Source organism: Phyllostomus discolor, chromosome 10 (genome assembly GCF_004126475.2).
Source record: "Phyllostomus discolor isolate MPI-MPIP mPhyDis1 chromosome 10, mPhyDis1.pri.v3, whole genome shotgun sequence".
Lineage (NCBI taxonomy): Eukaryota > Metazoa > Chordata > Mammalia > Chiroptera > Phyllostomidae > Phyllostomus > Phyllostomus discolor.
Window position 1 is genome coordinate 47631177 of NC_040912.2, and position 18288 is coordinate 47649464.

General features: G+C 40.1%; 1 protein-coding gene across 13 annotated transcripts in view; it reads right to left on the bottom strand.

The window, feature by feature from the left end:
- ATXN7L1 (ataxin 7 like 1) overlaps positions 1-18288 on the bottom strand; it is a 229369-nt gene that overhangs the window by 12791 nt on the left and 198290 nt on the right. For all 13 annotated transcript variants that reach the window (XR_004899653.1, XM_036010755.1, XM_036010754.1 and 10 more), the window contains 2 exons: positions 3508-3700; positions 129-250 (listed from right to left, as the gene is read on the bottom strand). Coding sequence is in view for 12 of the 13 variants with exons in the window: in XM_036010755.1 (XP_035866648.1) it covers positions 129-250; positions 3508-3700 (315 nt within the window). In the remaining variant the exon portion in view is untranslated. The remainder of the gene's footprint in view (positions 1-128; positions 251-3507; positions 3701-18288) is intronic.

Below are 18288 nucleotides of genomic sequence, written 5' to 3' on the forward strand. Positions count from 1 at the left end.
TATGAATCCTGATTTCAGAATAATTTTGTTCTGCTGAAAGCTAACTACTGATACTCATTTAGAAAGTGGGGGTTCATATAGTTGTAGGGCAGCTCTGATCTTACATTGCACAAAAACTGTTCACTTACTTCCACATCTGTGAATTCAAGTGTTTTTCTACCATGGAGTTTAGTGCGAATCGAAAACGATCCCATCTTCTATCAAACACATAGTACCCTCGTCCCATGAGGCGACTTCCGAATGAGCAAAACTGTGAGAAAAAAAAGTTTTAATTTTGATTACAGGCTAATAAGCTAATATAAACCACACAGAGAAAAATAACATTTGCATAAAAACACACAGGGGTACACTTAAACTCAAAATAAAGAAGCAAACAGTACTGAAGCCAAAAATATTTCTGTGGTGCTTTAGTTTGAGCTCTGGATTTTCTGCAGAACATCACATTATGACTCAACAATAGTGACATTTAATTTTCTGTGGCACTGAGGGCTCCTTCTCTACATCTGGGATTAAGCCAACATTGTAGGTTGAAAAAACCTAAACTAACAACAACCAGCCAGGATGATTTTTCAGCACCACCTGCTTATTGAGTCATCCATCTTCTTATGGAACTTGGTGGTTCCTTGCTTCTTATCACAGTAATAGAAAGAGCTCATGCTGATGTTCTTTGGCCAACTGGTCAGCCCTTTCCTATCCGTGGTCAACAGAGCCACATCATTTCTAACTGGGCTGCACTCCTCCTTTCCTAGTCCTGACCTCATCTCCTTTCCTATAAGCACTTGCAGGCTGCCCAGGACACATCACTGCCTCCATACTTATACTCATGCTGTTCCGTCTGCCTGTCTTCTTCCTTCTTCCCCGTCAACCCCAACCCTCCCTGCCCTCAGTGCCCTATCAAGACTCTTGTTTCCAATGACCTTTATCTGGGTAACATTGTCACTCTGAACTCCCACAACACACGCACTGCATACTTTTTACATTTCACCTTGGAAACACTACATGGTCTTATGGTATATGTAATGCTTATAATGCCTGCTGTGTTTATTCATTATAAATGAATAAAGCCCAAGGACCCCATCCTCTTCCATGAGGACAGTAGGGATCCGGGCAAAATGACGGATTGGAGAGGTAAGGTCCCACAAAATGTTTAAATCAAACTATTACATTTAAACTATGTGGCTGAAATATGGGCAGTAACGTGTTTAATAAACATCATTTTATTATGATGTTAGGACAACCAGAAATGCAAGAAGCAGCCTCTGAGAAGGTGACATTTGGCTGGTCTAGAGCTCAGACGAGTCTGCAGATGACTCTATAACTCAAATGCAGCTTCTCTCCCTTTCCTCGGGCCTCCCAGCAGCTCCTGGCCTCCGTCCCAGACACAGTGCTGTGTTGGCACTTGTTCCACAACCCTTCCTGGAACAGTTCTCAGGAGCAAATGTGAGCTCTTCCCTTTGTTTTGTTTCTGCTTATGTTTTGGGGGTTTTGTGTTAAAATCTTGTCACCTATCAAATCTGGTACTTTTGATGAAAAAGTCTTTTCTTTATTTTCATATTAAGTGCTTATTGATGAGGGAAGGAAACATGCAAAGGGAATTCTCCAGCGGGAAGCTGGCCCCCAGCATCGTGTGGGAGCTCTTCCAGGTCTAGACATTTCTTCCTTCATCCCATTGCTAAAGACCCACTGAATGAGTGTCCATTACAAAAATGATTTAATATAGCTATTGACCATGAGAGAAAAGACAAAACAAAGAAACACATCTGTGGCCTTTCTGTTTAAATCAGCACAACATTAAGGGCACACAAATCCACTCTGGCCAGAGCTGAGCAAATCCTTTGTAGCCTGGCAGCTTGTCATGTGGACAAACATCCTGATGTATTCTAGATTCTGGCCTCCTGGGAGAGCTCAATCTCTCTTTCTGACTTGGAAGCCAAAGGTACCTTTTTGTCTTTGTTACCTGTATCTCTAACTCCATAGAGATGCAAAGTCACATGCCCTGAGAGGCTCTTGTTCCCGGTAGCACACTATACCCTCAACGGAGCTGCAGATTTGCTATTGGCCACTGCAGGAGACCCCACAGGTTGCCAATCTTGCCAACTGCCACCCCACTGCCACCTCTCCCTGCTTTTTCCTGGCTAACAGAACCACACTTTTGTTCTGATATCTGACATGGAGCAGTGAGCAGGAAGGGAGGTCTCTTCCCAGAACCTTGGGATGAATCCTGGCTGGCTCCATCCCCTGTCACTGCAGTCCCATCCTTCCCTGCTGTTGAGTGGTGCAGGGTGAGCATGTGAGCCAGTCTGGTAGAAGTAAGGGGAAGTTGGCCAGGGAGTTCACAGGAAGATTTTCATCCCTATAAATGAAGACTCCCTTTTTGTTTGTACCTTTCCACCCTGTGTAAATGCTACTGGGTGAGGGACTGGAGCTGTAGCAGACACACTGAGAGTAGTGTCCTTCAGTTTGGAACCACCTACCTCTAGACTTCTTGTGACATGAGACAATTAAATGACCATAGCACATGCACTGTATGAGTTGAGTTTTCTATTACTGGCAATCAAAGGCATTCCTAATTATCCCTCACTACTTCTGAATTAGCCAAGAGGCTATTGGTGAACCTTAGGTTCCCTCAACAGGAAGTGAATTTGGCCTTCATTTATCTCACAGACAGAGGGAGGAGGGAGTCACTCTTTCTTGATGTAGGATCGATTTCACCTACACAGTCCCTGAGCTCCAGAAAGAGTCAAAACTATTCCTTCAGGGTTCAAGCTGACACCAGAGCAAACCAGCCATGGGGTCCCATGTGCCAGGCCCCCAGCATTCAGCTCTATGATGGTAGCACCAGGCATCTCCTTCTCAAGTGCTCATACAGCAAACATAAACACATCTCCAGCTCATGCCTCTTTATGTTTCTCAGCTTGATTTCAATGATCTGAATAGTTAAAGTGGGCTCTTTCAAGGATTGGGAAGAAAATGACCTTTCTGTTCATCAGCAATCAAGCCACTATAAAAAGCCTCCTTGTTTCCTTAAAACACACACACATACACACACACACACTCAGGACCAGTGTCATATGGTCACACTCACTAATAACAATAAAAACTCAGAACCAACGTGGAAGAAACAGCTAGGGCTGGCCCCTGGCACTCTGCTTAGACAGGTGGCTCCCAATGCAGGTGAGCTAGACTAACTTTTGAAATCAAAGTCTCCATTTTTAGATGGGCAAAGCCAGAAGGTCAGCTCCCCAGTGCACATAAACACCATTTCCCAAGCATTATTACTTCAAGGTGGACCACAAATACTCAGGTGCTTAAAGGATTAAATAGTAAGTTGGGATCCCTCTCCTCTCCTTCTGTGTTTTTCAAGTGTATTTCTAAGGCAATCACTTAACCTCAGGGTTGCTTGTCCTGATGACCTCTCCTTAGGAATGTATGCCCTTTAACACGATCTCCTAAACACCTGCAAAGCATAGGGGGAACATGCATGGAGGGAAACATCCAGTGGCCTACCCCAAGAGGTCTAGGATGGTGGGTGGAGAACTGACAATCTAACTTCTCAGATTCATCGGCTCCGTCCATCTCCCCTTCATCACTTGACAGTCGGCTGGCAAGGTCACCTCCAACTGGGGGCAGAGGGGGTTCCGGAGTGTAGCCACTATGATTTGAAGATGTGGTGCTGCTTATGCTATTTGCAGATGATGGTCTAAGAGCAAGAGAGAACAAACAGAATAAACTTTTCTGAGGTATCAAGACCCACGCAGTTTAACAGAGCCCAGAAGGCAGCCCAAGTAGCTTTTCCAGGTCAGTGGCAAATTTGCACAGGGAAACATTCAGGCTGAGAGAGTTAGCAGCAACCAGCTCTCTACAAATCTGGTGGAGCTAAGACTCTGCCCTGTTTCAATCTGGGTATCAGGGAAAACACAAACAGTAAATGCAGAATGTAAAATGCAGTGACAGAATCTCCTATGAGTTGTTATAACTATTCGACCACTTGCATATAAGTAATCGGTCATGTAGTTGCTTCTCTTTGAAAGTGGAACTTGACAGGAAGATCAACCAGATAAACAAGTTCAAACCAATTGACAAAATATCAATAATGACAAAGTACGTCCCTATAGACACCTTTTTTTTTTTTGCTACTGAACTATGACTTTATGAGATTGTTACAGTGACATGAAAAAAGGCTCTGTCTAAATGATGGGGCCACAAGTCTCTTACCCCACAGCCAGGCCCTTTTCTTAATATTAAGCCACATGTAGTTTAATTGTATTTTCTGTGGATGAATGTTTAATTTTTTTAAAAGGTGAGCATTTCAAATTATTTATTTATTTATTTTAGACAGGGGGGAAGAGAGGAAGAAAGAGAGAGTAAAAAACATTAATGCCTCTCATGTGCTCCCTACAGGGGACCTGGTCTACAACCCAGGCATGTGCCCTGACTGGGAATTGAACCAGCGACTTTTTGGTTCACAAGCTGCACTCAATCTACTGAGACACACCAGCCAGGGTGAATGTTTAATTTTTTGACAAGGAATTAGACCCTCCCACTGGCATGGTTGGCTCATAGTAGGTGTTGAAATATGTTTCTCAATGAAGGAATAAATGAATTCCATGTGTATAAATAATCCAAAAGATCTCATCTCAATTATGGCTAAGATTATAGAGAAGCAAGGTTATAGTATGAAGCAGAACATGCTTTCTAAGTAGTAAAACTCAAAACAAGGTAAAAACAAAAACCAAACAAACATATCCACATCAGTAGAAGAGTTAGAAGAAAAATAGTCAAAGTTAGCTGTCAGTTGTTTTCACTGCTTCTTAAGCAGCTGATCAGGGAAATAGATAGGGAGGAAAAGAAGTTTTGGAGAAAAAAACACCAAGATCTTTAAAAAAAATTGGTTTTCTGTATTCTTATTTGAAAGCTGCCCCTGAAAGTCACATGAAGCAGCACTGTTTATCCCTTCTCCTTCATTTCCACTCTGGGTTCTTTGTTGCTATAAAATCTTTCCAGGTGGTAAATACCTGAGTTCATGGCCTGGCTGGTGTGGTTCAGTGGATTGAGCACCAGCCTGAGAACCAAAGGGTCACTGTTTCAACTCCCAGTCAGGGCATGTGCCTGGGTTGTGGACCAGGTCCCTAAAAAGGGGCATATGAGAGGCAACCGCACATTGATGTTTCTCCTCCTCACTTTCTCCCTCCCTTACCCTCTCTAAAATAAATAAAATCTTAAAAAACAAAAAAAGAGAAATACCTGAGTTCAAAGCAGCTCCTGAAAGCACAGTCCTTTAAAAACAAAGCCACAGAGGTGGAAACAACCCAAATGTCCATCAATAGATAAATGGATAAACAAAATATAGTATATCCATACAAAATATTAATTCTTTAAAAATGATGAAATTTTGATACATGCTATAACATGGATGAACCATGAAGACATAATGCTAAGGGAACTAAGCCAGACACAAAGGACAAATATTGTATGATTCCACTTACACAACATACCTAGAATAGTCAAGTCTGTAGAGACAGAAAGTAGAGCAGTAGTTACAAGGCAGTGGGGGAGGGGTATTGGGACATTTGCATTTAATGAGTGCAGAGAGGTTCAGTATGGGATCGTGAAAAATTCTGGAGACGGTGGTGGCAGTTGCCCCACAATGTGAGTGTGCTCAGTACTACTAAACTGTACACTTAGAAACGGTTAACATGATAAATTTTGTAACAAAACTACAGGTAGTTTTTCAGTGTTATTAAAAGAACTCCATTAGTATGACTGTTTATTATTGACTATCACCTTCCCATATTTATAAAAACAAAGATGCCATTCACTCTGCATGTTAAGTCTACAGCCCAGAGACCACATCTCCCTGGGTGCATTTCCAGATACCTACTCCCCTGGATCAGAAGGGGCAAGTACACTATTGCCTGTTAACAGCTGAAGACCCAAATGGTAAAACAATTTTGATGAAATGTATAAAGAAAGAAAACAGCATCCATAATCCTACCACTGAAGATCAAGTGCTATTACCATTCTGGTTTATATCCTTCCAGACTTCGTTACTATGTGTACACTGGCAATTTTAAACAAGAGCTGGATGGACCACACTGTACATACTCTTTTGAGACATTAAAAAAAACCCCTAGTGATATTATAAAAATCTCTCCATGTATAGAACTATGTCATCTTTTAAAATAGTCCCCAGTATTCCAAAATATGGATACATCTTAATTTACTCAACTAGTTTATGGATGGACATTTAAATTGTTTCCAAACTTTCTAGTAGGCTCTTTTTGAAGCCTCTCCAACATGACAGGACCCCCATGCCTTGCAGCAGATAAAAGTTCGCTGCAAGTGTGATAATAGCATCATGATTACATAGAAAATTTTCTTTGCTTTAAAAAGATGCATGTGGAAATCTTCACAAGTAGAATGCCATGATATCTGCAATTATACTCCAAAATATATCATCAAAAAATATAGATGAAGTAAATATAATTGCAAAACCTGAATATTACAATTCTTCAAGCTAGGTATATGGGGTGTTCATTATATTACACTCTTTCCTTTCCTGTGTATGGGTTAAAATTTAATAAGAAGAAATAAAAAAAAGAAAATGAAAAGAAAGTGAGCAAGGAGTACAGGAACTTTTTTGTAAGAAAGTTGTGGAAGAACTTCCTGTTAAGTGGGCTGATAGATTGAACACTTATCTCCTCTCCCTCCCAAAATCCTACTAAAATCAGAGTAAGAGGATAAAAAAGGCATTAGCTGCAAAGAACAAAAAGGTCAGCAGAAATATGGTGATAGTCATAGTGATGAATTCACAGCCTCCACTGAACCCCCAAACCATAATGAAATCTCATTCATCTTGCTAATGATTGGTTTAGAAAAGGACATGAGAAATAAAAGAAAATGTATTCTTTGGGGAGGGCTTTTGCAAAGATTTTTTTCACTTTTAAAAAGAGACACAAGAAAAAAGTGGTTTCCACCTTCACTAGACTTTGTTTTACTTGGATGTGCCTGAAAGTCCTACAACCATCTTATTATAGATTTTGAAGACTGAAGAGTGTGGAATGCAAAGAGGGCAGAGAAGCAGAGCCAATTTCTGATCTCTGGTGACAGATGCCCTTTCACCTCCAGACTTCCCGTCTCATGTGATTAGAAATTTGCTAATTATTTCAGCACTTATTAAGACTAGGTTTTCTGCAAATAAACAAAGGGGGCTACATAAAGCTAAAAAGTTTTTGCAAAGCCAAGTAAGGAAACCATCAACAAAATGAAAAATCAAGCCACTGAAAGGGAGAACATATTCGCCAGTGATACATCTGATAATGGGCTAATATAAAAAATTTGTACAACTTAACATTAAAACAAACAATCCAATTAAAAAATGAGCAGAGGACCGAAATAATCATTTTTCCGAAGAAAACATACAGATGGCTAATAAACATATGAAAAGATACTCAGCGTGACTAATCATCAGAGAAATGCAAAATAAAACCAGAGTGAGATATCACTTCACACTTGTCAGAATGGCTATCATCAATAATCCAAAAACAACAAGTGCTGGTGAGGACATGGAGCAAGGGGAACCCTTTAGCACTGTTGGTGGGAATGCAGATTGGTACAACCACTGTGGAAAGCAGTACGGAGATACCTCAAAAAATTAAAAGGGAATTGCCTTGTGACCCAGAGATTCCACTTCTGGATATATAACCCAAGAATCCCAAAACACTAATTGGAAAGAATATATACACCCTTATGTTCATTACAGCATTATTTCAATAGCCTAGCTATGGAAGCAACCCAAGAGCCCATCAATAGACAAGTAGATGAAAAAGTTGTGGTGTATATATACAATGGAATATTAGCCATAAAAAAGAATGAAATCTTAGCATTTGTGACAGTAGAGATGGACCTAGAGAGTATTAAGCTAAGTGAAATAAGTCAGACAGAGAAAGACAAATACCATATGATTTCACTTATATGTGGAATCTGAAGAGTAAAATAGATAAAACAGAAACAGACTCACAGATACAGAGATTAGACTTATGGTCAGAGGAGGGGGGTTGGGGGACTAAGTGAAAAAGGTGAAGGAATTAAAAAGTACAAATTGGTAGTCACAAAATAGTCACAAGGATGTAAAGTACAGCACAGGTAATGTAGTCAATGATATTGTAATAACTACGCATAGTGCCAGGTGAGTATTTAAAATATTGGGGAGAGCACTTGGTAAAGCATTTGATTTTCTAACCACTATGCTGTATGCCTGAAATGAATATAAAATAATACTGAATGTAAACTGAGATTGAAAAAAAAATGACCAGGTTTTCTGCTACTTGCACCTGAAGAGTCCCAGCTGAGGCAAGTGTGAAGAGATTTAACATATTTTTAGAAGACAGAATGTGGCTGGAGAATGTTAATTAATGGGAAAGGAGGTGACCTACCACAGAACCTCTGAGAAAGAGGGCACCAGGAGCTACCCAGAGCTGCAAAAGTCATGGGGGATGTGACAGCTAAATACAGTGGGAGAGTTTAAAGTCTTAATATATGGTAGTCATCAACACTACATCAGACAGCCAGGTGACTCACTACCAGGACCACCCTCCCTCTCCAAGAAGCTCCCCAACAAGAGAACAAAGGCTTATTTTCTAGAGAAAGTGAACTGGAGAGACTGGAGACTAGGCACAGCAGGGATCAGGAGTGAGGGACAGGGCTGGAAACAGAGTGACTGTGGGCTGTCCCTAGTCAGATCCTTAGTTTGCACTCTCAGAATGCCCACTGCTAGACTCGTGACTGGGCAGGATTCTTCTCTTGAGAAACTGAATGACTCCAGAGAAAAGCCCCCCAGATCTTGCCTATGGGGATCCTCCAACAAAGGCTGATTGCTGACCTGATGACCTTTTGGTCTTATTGTCCCACACACGGGCTTCCAATCAGCCTGTTAGAGCCCCTCTTCTAAATATGAATGGTTAGGGATCACCAAAAAATTCTTGGGACATCTCCACCATGAAACTGTTCAACCAAACATGAAACATGTGCGTGAAACAAACTTGGAGGAAATTAAGATAAGGAAGGAAAGAGGAAAAACTAAAAAAAGTCTATCTTCAAAGATATGAAAAATGTACTACCTCTGCAAAATGATTACATTTTGTAGGATATTATAAGGAGCAATCAAATAAAGAGCAGATCTTAAAAATTTATTAAGTGAATCATAAACTGATTATTTAATATATGTAGTTTTGAAGGTCAAGAAAGTCTTTTAGAAAGTAAAATCTTTTAGGAAGTGGAATATGAGATTAAGAGAGACAACAGGAGAAAAGATGTTAAGATTTTGAAAAGATCAGAGCAAAACATCCAACATCCAACTAATATGAGATCAAGAAAGAGAATAAAGACAACAGTGGAAAGAAAATTTTCCAGGATGTAAGACAAGAAAATATCCCAGAAATAAGTGTTTTCAGACTGAGAGAATCTATCTGAATTGTATTGTATTTGTGAGTACACAATACAATAAATGAAAAAAATACCTAAATTAAGAGTAGTCCCTTTGATATTTAGAGCCCCAGTCTTCAGAGATAAAAACTGGTCATTGAAAAGAAGTGTGAACTTGAATGATATTAAACTTCTCAACAAAAACCTTTAATACAAGAACTGAATGGAAATATTGCTCCAAATTCTGTAAGGAAATGATTTCAATCCAGTTATTTACTAAGAAAGGTGATCAATTAAGTGGGAGGGTAGAAAAAAAACCATTTAAGTGTGTAAGGATTCTAAAAACTGACCTGTGCACCTTTTCCCCAGGAGCTATTGGAGGAGATATTCCACCAAAATAAAGAAGCAAGCCAACAGGGAGGAATGCACTGTGATCCAGGAAACAGGCACTCTAAACAGAGAGGGTAGGAAGAGTCCCAGGATAGCAGGAAGTACTGTTTTCCATTCTATGTCTTTTAGTACTACTATTCAATATTTGAGCTATATGCCTATATAACTTTGGTTAAAATAAGGAAGACATTTAAACATAAAAAGTAAGCTGATGTAAAATTATAGTGTGGTCTTCTCTCTCTGCTAAAGACAAAGTTTCTTGGACTATTGGTCTGCTACTGATATTGGAAAAAAGTTTTCTGCCTAGAAAGCACAGATTCTGTGTTCATCAAAATAGTTTTCTGTGTTTTATGTTGCCTTAATCAGGTCCTTAATTACCTAAGAAAATGGCACCTCCTCAATACTAAGAACTGTTTTATTAATAATCATGTAAACTTCTGTATTTGTTAATCAGCTTAACAATAGCCCACAACCTTTGGGCCAACTTAAACTTCTGTGTTTGTGTTTGCAATTTTCTATTACCACTTTGATTAGATGGATAATTACATATTGCTTCATAATGACATGATCCTATGTAGTCAGATGTCTGAAATCTCTTGATATATTTTGACAAACTTCTAAAAATTTAAATTATAAATATAGTCTTGACCTGGGAATACCTGAGGTGTTCCAGAGGGCCTCTGAAATACTCCAAAAGATTTGTTTTCTCTCCTTACAAGGAGAAATGTTAAACTAATTAGGTTTATTTTGATGAATAGAAAATATATGAAAAGCATTGTCAAAAAATAACAGTGAGTCTTCTTTATATTGTATTTTTATAACTATATATTATAAATGTTCCAAAGAATGTTGCTGGGGATCTGAGATGTCCTGACATAAGATGTTTGTCATCAAAATTGAGGGACACATTAAAACAACTGACCCTGAGCATCAGATTGTGGCTCAAGTGAATCGAGTCCATCCTATTTCCACAAAAAAATGACCCATCGCCAGACTTTTGCCATCCTGATGTTTTTGTAACACGGCAACAGTGTGTTCCCAAATCAGAGTCATTCAGGTGAGTAAACAATGGCTGTCAATTAAGTGAATAATTGGGGCTATGGGAAACCCAGATGGCCCCTTGGGTAACCTGGCTCCTTCGCATTTTTTGAGTTTTTGCATTCCTCATCCACTATAGTTTATTTAAGCTGGACTTCATTCAACTGCCACTTGGTTTGGATGATCAATATGTTCTTATTTTTGTGTGTATGCTTTCTAGGTAAGTTGAGGCTTTCTCCTGTCACAGACTGATGCCCTCACAATGGCAAAGAAACTGTCAGAAAATGTGTTTCTTACTTAGAATATGCCTTCCACAATCTCTAGTGATTGGGTACCCACTTCACTGAGCAAATCATAGGAGTCTTGACAGCCGTGCAAACTTCTTGGAATTACCAGGCAAAGTCTAGAGAACTAATTGAAAAACTGGATTCAAGCACAGCAAGTTTAATTACATAGGACTGACTGAATGAACTGATGAAAATGGTTACAATTTTTATGACTTTTTGTTTGACATGGCTGATTTTTTAATCTTTTTGCTTTTCAGATAAAAGGAATCCTGTTTACCTATGACTTAGCAATTTGGTAAATTATACATCTGTAAGCAGAATTGAAATATTTATTTTTCTCACTACTTGATCCCTGCAGAATCCAATAATGAGTATTTTTATTTTCATGGCAATGTAAGTTCAATAAGAATCTGTTAGACTGGTTTTATTATCAAGGCTTTGAATGGAATGTCATGTTTGAAAGAGACATGTGCAGACTCGGACCAGAAGACTCTAAGGAATTAAGATTGACTTTGGAAGCCAATAAAACCCCTTTGGGAAAACAGTCTGGTGCCTAGTTTGCATGGTTCACAGCAGACTTTCCAGGTTGCCAAGAAATAAATGTTGCTTCCTGGGAGATGCAAGGAAAGACCCTCAGGATGTGTTGGGGACCATGACAAGAGAGGAGTATCCACCCAAATGTGTAAATATTGGGGTCAAAATTTGATGGTAAGTATATGGCTTGGCTTCTTAGTTTTGAGAGTATATTTAAAGTTCAATCTGAGCCCTGACTTGTGTGGCTCAGTTGGTTGGGTGTCATCCAACTGTGTCATCTAGTTGGTCGGGCAAAATGAAAGGTTGCTGGTTCAATTTCTGGTCAGGGCACATGTCTGTGTTGCAGATTCCATCCCTGGTAGGGACGCATGTAAGAGGTGGCTGGTCTCTCACATCGATGTTTCTCTCCCTCTCTTTCTCCCTCTTTCACCTCTCTCTAAAATAAATAAATAAGTTCTTTTTTAAAAAAGTTCAATCTAAAGATTCCTGAGGAAAATCCCAGCAAAACAGATTTAAGGGGTCCTATGTTGTTAATTATTATTCTTGCTGGACTTATACAAATAATCAGGCCAAGTTTATTAAGATTAGATTTATTTTGCAGATAAATTGGTCTCCATTTGGATATCTTTGGTAAATGTGGGGGTGACTATAGAGAAAATTATGTTTCAGTAAGAACTATAATACACCTTTGTGGATATTAGATTCTAGTGCTGTCCATTATCTTTTGAATTTTGGTTTTACATAACATAAATTTCAAAGAAATTGCCACAATAGTTCATGTTCAAACAATCTCAGTGACTAATGTGGTGTAAGCCTCACAGACAGCTTACCTGAGCACCTGGTGCTAACTACATCTTAAAGAATTTAACACTTATTAGTCAGCTGTTTGGCCTGTTCTACTGCCCCAGCTCTACAACTCAGACAGACCATTGCAGAGGCCTTGACATGTGTGTCCTTAGACAACGGGATTGCTTTACGTTACTTGTCAGCTGAACCGGGAAGAGTTTGTGCAGTGGCCAACTCATGGTTTGGGTCTTAGGGGGCATAATAATAAAAATTACTCTTTATTCTTTGTCTAAATTGAACCCTCAGAATGCTCCTTCTAAGGTTTGGGGCCTATCACGGAAGAGGTAGGCATGTGAGATTGTACAAGCTGGATAAATGGGGCACAATGGGCAGGCAGATCTGACTCCACCTTGAAAACTAATATTCCCTCTTAATTGAACCTGGACCTGGTTGCCCTATTTCCCTCAGTGCTGAGGAATAAATGACAAAAAGGGGGTAAATGTAACAGAATGAAATGCTTGACCTCTCTGACTCCAAGCCTGAGTTGTTCCCATGGCCTTCAGGCTAATAGCTTCCACTTAGACTTGCCAATAGAATGCTAATCTTTAGAGGAATTCTGCTCGTGGCTTGAGGAGATAAGGGAAGTAAGGGTCGTTTATCAAAGATTTGCAGGAACATTGTGACTGAGACCAGACTCCCAGCAACCAGCACAATCTTCCTCAGACCCTGACTGGTAGCACCCAGATGTCTGAGGTAGTCAATCACCTCTTGCCACTCCCATTTCCCCTTCCTTTGGTATAAAAGAAGACTGAACTCTGTGCTTTCTTAAGATGGAGCTGAAGTACTACTAGGGCTCCCAACTTCTCAGTTGGCACCTTCTTGGTCAAAAAACCTTTCCTTACTACAAACAAACAAACAAACAAACAAGGTTGAAACACCCAATAGTAAATTTCAGTTGCCAGAGAATAAAGATGAACATGGAACCTTTGTGTCCTAGAACAAAATCAGCTCAGAGGGCAAAGGCAGACACATGACTGCATGATGGTGTGCATACGTGCACAGAGACACATGGAGGAGGAGGTGATCCCAATCTATCCCTTCGTAGGCTTGTTTCATTCAGGATGCGTGCACCCTCCTGGCAATGATGGAGTGGTAGATGCTTTCAAGACTTTCCATCTCTGATCACTGCACTCTGGGGTGGAAACTGGAGGGGAGGAGTTCACTGGAACCAGCTGTTCTCAGGAAAAAATAGGGCTTGGTGAGAAGTGATGGGAAAACAGGCAACTAGTCACGAGAAAGTGTGGAAAAAGTCACTCAAGTTTGTTAAGCTGCCATCCACCTTTTCTCCCTCGACACTACATCATCCCCCTCCTCTTCACTTACCAGTTTGGTCTAAAGACAGTGTATGTGATAATGATGCCTGTTCATTTCGCTCAGGGAAACATAAAGAAAGTCTCCACTCCTACCACTTTGTGGAAACATGAGTATCAGTCTGTCTGAGTACTTTGGAGAAGAGAGAACAAGGCAACTGACCTTAACTGAGTCCTTACTATGTGGCTGGCATGTCATATACACTTTCTCATCCAAGTTACCCACTGCTCTGTGCATTTAACTACTATGTACATTTCTTAGATGAGGAAGTGGCTTGCAAAGCTAATAAGAGGTGAAAATCAGACTTCAAAGCCTCCCCATATTTCTGAGAAAGAATGTAGAAAAAGCACAGGGACAAACATAAGTTGAGGAGAGAAACAGCTTACAATTTGGCAATAACACTCTCCTAATTGTTTAAAACTGAAGCTGTTTTCACTCAACACTCATCTCTAATCTTTTTCAGGTATCTAGGACCTTCTGTGTCTCCTCACTGCCCCTTGTCAGTCTAAAACTCAAGGGATTTTGCCATTTTTATACTTTAAGATTAGATGTGTGAGCACTCTCAAGACAAAGAGGAATGTGCCCAGATTTTGTCAGACCTGGCTTCCACAGCCAACCTTACTCTCCCTCCCAAAGGTCTGAGCCTGGTTTGTCAGAGAGCAGCTTGACACTTTGCCTTCTTCTCTCTTTTCAACAGGGTCTTGACAGTATGGCTGGTCTGGTTGTCCATAGCCCTTGGGTACTTTGGGATGAGTAATGTGTTCCCTTAGAGTCAGGGGCAAAGAAACAGAGCACATGTGTATGTTATTTAAAGGTCCCCAGGTTGGGGGACAGGAGGCAAAAAGACAGGCAAATGAAGTCAGGTACTACCAAGGTCTGTTTACTCACATTGCTTTCCCATTGAATATCACTACCACTAATAGCTACCATTAGTTCAGTGCTTATTATGAGCTTAGTACTTTATCTCACTAAATTCTTTTTAGCTCCATTTTACAGGTGAGCAAGCTGAGGCTAGAGAGACTAGGAAACATGACCATGCTCATCTAGTTAATAAACACGAAGTTGCGATACACACTTCCTATCCTGTTCTGACCTGTGTTTTCTACCTTTAACTCTTCCAATTTTAAACCCAAGTTCCTTTTTAGGAACCCTTGACAAGAGTGGGTTGCAATTCAAAAAAATGAAAGCTGAACTATTTTCAAGGTTATCAAAATAACATGTAAGAAATAAATGCACACACATTAATATTTCCAACAAAAAGGATCAGGAAGGGATTATGATAATTCTATTCATGTGTGATAATATTCTTTTTTTTGCCAATTGTAGTTAATTAATGTAACCGAAATATCTATTATAGATTTCTGGTCAAGATGGAGGCATAGGTAGACACACTTTGCCTCCTAGGGCAACCACAGAAAGAATTACAACTAGATTTCAAAACAAATAACACCCAGAACCATCAGAATATTGAGCTGTATGGAAGTCTGATGACCATGGATTTAAAGAAACCACATTCATCCAGAAGGGTAGGCGGGGCAGGGTCATAGAGATGCAGTGCAGTGTGGAGAGGCGGCAGTGGTCTCTATCACGCCTGGTGGATAAAAATTGGGAGGAATACTCTGGGACTGAACAATCCCAGTCCCCAACCAGAGTGCACAGCCCAAGGTTCCAGTGTTGGAAAGATAAATCCCCATAACTTCTGGTTGTAAAAACCAGCAGGGGTTGGGGTGGTGGAAGAAACTGCTAGATTTTCAGGATACTCCATTTAAAGGGCCCATATGGACTTTGTATGTATGCAAACCCACCCATGCTGGGATTCACCACCAGGGCAACAGCTGGGAGGGTGTCAGCTGTATACTGGAAGTGGGTGAAGTGACTGGAAATGGGGCAAGTGTTCCGTAAACCTCCAGAAGCCAGGCAGCAGCATTGTCTCCTCTCTGAGCCCTCCCCTGACATAGTGCCACAAAGTGGCAAAGTGGGTTGCCCCCACCCTGGTCGTTACCTAAGGCTCCGCCTCACATAATTTATATGTGCCTTTTCTACAATAGGCCATGTTACTAAGACAGGGAGTCAAAGTAGCTCTACCTAATACACAGAAACACACACAGGGAGGTGCCCGATAAAGGAGACAAAGAAACATGGCCCAAATGAAAGGATAGAACAAAACTCCAGAAAAAGAAATAAATGATACAGAGATAACCAACCTATCAGATGCAGAGTTCAAAACACTGGTGATCGGCATGCTCAAAGAACTCATTGAGTACAGCAACAACATAAAAGAAGAAATGAAGGTTACACTAAGTGAAATAAAGAAAAATCTATAGGGAACCACCAGTGGAGGTGAGGAAGTCAGGATTCAAATCAACAATTTGGAACAAAAGGAAGAAATAAGCATTCAACCAGAACAGCAAGAAGAAATAAGAATTCAAAAGAACGAAGATAGTATAAGGGCCTTCTGGACATCTCCAAATGTACCAACAACTGAATCATAGGGATGTCAGAAGAAGAAGAGGAAGAGCAAGAAATCGAAAACTTATTTGAAAAAATAATGAAAGAATTTGGTGAAGGAAATAGACATACAAGTCCAGGAAGCAGAGTCCTAGACAAGTTGGATCCAAAGAGGACCACACCAAAACACATCATAATTAAAATGCCAAAGGTTAAAGATAAAGAGAGAATCTTAAAAGCAGCAAGAGAAAAGCAGATAATTACCTACAAAAGAGATCTCATAAGACTATCAGCTGATTTCTCAAAAGAAACTTTGCAGGCAAGAAGGGACTAGCAAGAAGTATTCAAAGTGATGAAAAGCAAGGTACAACCTAGCTTACTCTATCCAGCAAAGCTATCATTTAGAATGGAAGGGCAGATAAAGTGCTTTCCAGACAAGTTAAAGCTAAAGGAGTTCATCGTCACCTAACCCTTATTACATGAAATGTTAAAGGGACTTATTTAAAAAAAAAGAAGATCAAAATTACGAACATTAAAATGGCAACGAATTCAAAACTATTAACAACTGAATCTAAAAAAAAAGCAAATTAAGCAGACAACCAGAACAGGAACAGAATCATAGATATGGAGATCCTGTGGAGGATTATCAGCTGGGAGGGGGAAGGGGCAAATGGGGTAAAGGGCAGGGATTTAGAAGCATAACTGGTAGGTACAAAATAGGCAGGGAGGGTGTTAAGAATAGTATAGAAATGGAGAGACCAAAGAACTTACTGTTGTATGCTCAACCCATGGACATGAGCTAAGGTGGGGTGACTGCTGGAGGGAAAGGGGTGCTGGGTGAAGGGGGGCAAAAGGGGAAAAAATTGGAACAACTGTAATAGCATAATCAATAAAATATATTTAAAAAGAAATATCTATTTTACATATGTGACTAATAGGAGTAAAATAAACATTTTAAGTTTTATGTAATTATAATATTAAACTCATGCTTTTTAAAATCTCTGATTACATGAGAATGCTATTTCCTATGAACACTGGACCAGAGTCCACCCTGAGTTTTTTGGTGTCTCTATATCAACTTTGAGAAGCATCTTCAAAAATTACTGTTAGCAACATTTGTGATGCTCTCCTGTGCCTCACCCTTCCTTTCAAAGGCATCCCTTTTGGTGATTAACCTCACACTCTCTTTTTCTGCTTCTATAAGAGAGAACACTTACATCTGGCATTTCCCCATCAACAAATATTCCTCTGAAAACTAAACCAGAAAGGAACAGGCAGAGGAAGCTATTAAGACTCCATTGCCTGTTTTATTTTTTGATGGCTGTCTCCAGCTTCTCTGTTAACCAGGTACCACTGCTTGGGTGAGAAGTGCCTCTATCAGTCAAAATCATATAGTAAAAGGGGTTTTCAAACTGGGTCCCCTGGAATCTTTGGGGAGTATAAGGTGATCCCTTGGAGGGCTGGGGGGACAGCAGGCTCTGGGTACATGTGTGATGAGAGCAGGGCTGAGTTGGCTTCAGGTGAAGGCAGGTCTACTTTTATACTGGGTCCCATGTAAGGTTCTGAGGGTATGAAAGTTTCTTCCCAGAAACTTGGAACAGAGCTTGGGACAGAACTGTCTCTTCAACTCTAAAGCAATGGTAATATCCTTCACTTATATCCACATTAGTAGAAGTAAATATAAAATAATCTTGCAAAATGAGGGGTAGCAAGAAAAGTGGCATGGAAATGGATGACAACAACATGACAATGGTGATGATGGAAATGTGTGGGCTGCAATTCCATGACTGCTCCCCCAGAATGCCAGAGTTGAGGTTGGACATTCCTACAGAGGGACCATGACTGTGAAACTGGGTCAGGCTTGTTCCAAAGTAGAAGGCGTGAGGGCAAGAACCTGGTAGATCAGTAACAGCTGCCACCAAATATCTGCTGTTGCTTTAAAAACCAACTCCTTCCTCTTCTTTTATAACTATGTTCTCTTAAAGCCTACTTCTTGACTGGCCCCTATGAG